Below are 3,759 nucleotides of genomic sequence, written 5' to 3'. Positions count from 1 at the left end.
CTGATTGATCATGATTCTTATTTCATGTTTTATTTTTATTGATCTGAAATATTAAATAACTTGTATGACTGAGTTCTGTTCCAGAGAGATGCCTTGCTCAAGGGTTCCTACATGCTGAGCATTACTGACCTCACAGTCCTGCCTCAGGACCTTATTGCTTAAACATATTATCATCTTTATTTAGTATTTTTTTACATGTAATACATATACAATCTATTATAAATATATATTGTATAATATATCCAATACCTATTATATTTATATCTAATATATTATATTTTTGTTTATATTTTTTAAATATAGAATTTATATGTAATATAATATATATGATATCGAATATACTCATATCTAAAGTATATATTTTATATAATAGATATATTATAAATATAAATCATTTATTATAATATATACAATATGTTTATATATAATAGATATCCATATATTATTTATAATATATACAATATATTTTTTATATATATCACTTCAGAGTTGATTAGTTGTATTACAAGTTTTAATATATAAAATACATACACAAACGTGTTTGTGTTAGGTGACTGACCCCCACAAGGTACCAGCGTCTGCTTTTTATAGACCATCTGTTGGTGTTAGGACTGACCCACTTACACACATACACAGGTGTTGCTCAATCAGCTGTCTCATCGGACTCGCAGGGCGTTGTTCTGCACGCGCTCAGTATAGTTTAAACTCTACTGTTCTGCACTATTTCTGAAATAAAGTATACACTACAACTCCCAGAATGCTCGCTGTTCCTCTGCCTACTCCATGAGAAGAAGTGGGGTTGTTGCTCCTGATCGCTCAATGAGGATAGAGAAGATGAGGACATAGAGGGAAGGGGGACCTGAGGATAGAGGACATAGAGGGAAGGGGGACCTGAGGATAGAGGACATGAGGACATAGAGGGCAGGAGGACATGAGGATAGAGGAGATGAGGGCGGCCTGTCCTCCAGGTCTCTGTTGACATTCAATATGTCGTCAGGTGGGTCAACAAGATTCTGAACTTACAGAGAGACAGAGAGGGGGAGAGGGAGAGAGGGAGATTTCATTCATATGTATTTCCTTAAAGGGTGACAGTTGAATAATGTTCTCAGCCAATTAAATCTGACATCATCTGTGAAGATTTAAACCCTAAAGAAATAAATAGAAACAGTCTGAATCATTCATCGTAAAAGAAGTTAAAGCTTAACTTTATTGTGTAACTTCATCTGAACACGTCGGGATTCAGCAAAACAAACAAATATGGGCTTTTATTTTGAAAATGTTCCACATCCTGAGACCGCGGTGACGTCACGAGGCCTGACGCGTCCCGCAGGTTGTTGACACCGAGCCACGTGTTCCTCTCAGGTCCCGAGACCGGGACTAGAACTAGTCCCTGACGTCATGAGACCACAATCTGGTTTATTCAGCAGGAAACGAGGAGACAGCAGGTCTAGGGTCTGGGTACAGGTCTAGGGTCCGGTGCCGGTCTCGAGGGTCTGGGTACAGGTCTAGAGGTCCGGTGCCGGTCTCGGGGTCCGGTACCGCAGCGTGTAGTTCCTCCCCTCGCAGTTGTCCCAGAACTCGCCCTCCTCGCTGCGCACGTACACGGCGAAGTGCACGGCGGCGGCGGCGGCGCGCGGCACCGTGACGGGCGGCGTGTACACGGTGAAGCTGAAGCGCTCCCCCGCGGCGCCCGGCGCGGTCGCGGGCACGACCTGCGCGTCCACGTAGGAGAGCCAGTCGTTGAAGGTGTACCTCAACCCGACCTCCTTCTGGACGCAGCGGGTCAGGACCCGGATGTGGCCCCGCACGTCGAACTGGCTGATGGAGACCTTCTCCAGGCAGACGCGGAGCCGCGCGACGCACAGCGCCGCGTCGCGCGGCTCCGCGAAGCAGGCCACCAGCCGGTCCGCGTGCGCGCTGGGCCTGAAGCTCAGGAGGTCCTGCTGCCGCGGCAGGAAGCTCTGGTGCCGGGTCAGGACGGTGCTCGGGATCTGCGGGTCCTCCAGGGAGCTGAAGTGCTTGACGCTGGCCAGGTCCAGCCCCATGGAGTCGGCGAACTTCACGCGCTTCCTCCCGCCGCTGCCGGGGACCAGGAGCGCGGGCAGGGACCGGGCTCTCCTCCGGTCCCTCATGAACCTCAGGTGAGACGCGTCCACCTCGTCGTCCAGGTCTCCCTCCTGCTCCTCCTGCTGCTCCTCCTGCTCCTCCAGGCCGTTCGTCATCCTCTGGAGCGCTGAGGCCGGTCTGGAGTCCTCGGGGTCCCGGGGGGCTGGTCTAGAGAAGAGGCCCCGCCCCCTGGAGGACAGCGTGAGGACAGCAGAGCGGAAACACGTCACCACAGGAAACAACAACAAACATCGCTCCTTTACTAGAGGTATTAATACATCAATATACAAATACATCACAAGTTAAGTTACACAAGTATTCTCATGTAGTAAAAGTACACAAGTATTCTCATCATGTAGTAAAAGTACACAAGTATTCTCATGTAGTAAAAGTACACAAGTAGTCTCATCATGTAGTAAAAGTACACAAGTATTCTCATGTAGTAAAAGTACACAAGTATTCTCATCATGTAGTAAAAGTACACAAGTATTCTCATCATGTAGTAAAAGTACACAAGTAGTCTCATCATGTAGTAAAAGTACACAAGTAGTCTCATGTAGTAAAAGTACACAAGTAGTCTCATGTAGTAAAAGTACACAAGTATTCTCATGTAGTAAAAGTACACAAGTAGTCTCATGTAGTAAAAGTACACAAGTATTCTCATCATGTAGTAAAAGTACACAAGTAGTCTCATCATGTAGTAAAAGTACACAAGTAGTCTCATCATGTAGTAAAAGTACACAAGTAGTCTCTTCATGTAGTACCAGTACACAAGTACTCTCATCTTCATGTAGTACCAGTACACAAGTACTCTCATCTTCATGTAGTACCAGTACACAAGTACTCTCATCTTCATGTAGTACCAGTACACAAGTACTCTCATCTTCATGTAGTACCAGTACACAAGTAGTCTCATAATGCAGTAAAAGTACACAAGTATTCTCATCATGTAGTAAAAGTACACAAGTATTCTCATCATGTAGTAAAAGTACACAAGTATTCTCATCATGTAGTAAAAGTACACAAGTATTCTCTTCATGTAGTAAAAGTACACAAGTAGTCTCATCATGTAGTAAAAGTACACAAGTAGTCTCATCATGTAGTAAAAGTACACAAGTAGTCTCTTCATGTAGTAAAAGTACACAAGTACTCTCATCTTCATGTAGTACCAGTACACAAGTACTCTCATCTTCATGTAGTACCAGTACACAAGTACTCTCATCTTCATGTAGTACCAGTACACAAGTACTCTCATCTTCATGTAGTAAAAGTACACACGTAGTCTCATAATGCAGTAAAAGTACACAAGTATTCTCATCATGTAGTAAAAGTACACAAGTATTCTCATCATGTAGTAAAAGTACACAAGTATTATCATCATGTAGTAAAAGTACACAAGTATTCTCTTCATGTAGTAAAAGTACACAAGTAGTCTCATCGTGTAGTAAAAGTACACAAGTAGTCTCACCGTGTAGTAAAAGTACACAAGTAGTCTCATCATGTAGTAAAGTAGTAAAAGTACACAGGTATTCTCATCATGTAGTAAAAGTACACAAGTATTCTCATGTAGTAAAAGTACAAAAGTAGTCTCATCATGTAGTAAAAGTACACAAGTATTCTCATCATGTAGTAAAAGTACACAAGTATTATCAT

General features: G+C 43.2%; 1 protein-coding gene across 1 annotated transcript; it reads right to left on the bottom strand.

Annotated features, from left to right (window-relative positions):
* Nucleotides 1-1,188: 1,188 nt before the first annotated feature.
* On the bottom strand, nucleotides 1,189-2,332 carry ppp1r3g (protein phosphatase 1 regulatory subunit 3G). The gene has a single exon (XM_056434778.1). The coding sequence runs from the start codon at nucleotides 2,220-2,222 to the stop codon at nucleotides 1,506-1,508; it is 717 nt and encodes a 238-aa protein (XP_056290753.1). The 5' UTR covers nucleotides 2,223-2,332; the 3' UTR covers nucleotides 1,189-1,505.
* Nucleotides 2,333-3,759: the final 1,427 nt, after the last annotated feature.

The sequence above is a fragment of the Pseudoliparis swirei genome, chromosome 16 (assembly GCF_029220125.1).
Source record: "Pseudoliparis swirei isolate HS2019 ecotype Mariana Trench chromosome 16, NWPU_hadal_v1, whole genome shotgun sequence".
Lineage (NCBI taxonomy): Eukaryota > Metazoa > Chordata > Actinopteri > Perciformes > Liparidae > Pseudoliparis > Pseudoliparis swirei.
The sequence above is the reverse complement of the archived record's forward strand: the minus strand, read 5'-3'. Positions and strand labels throughout refer to the sequence as shown.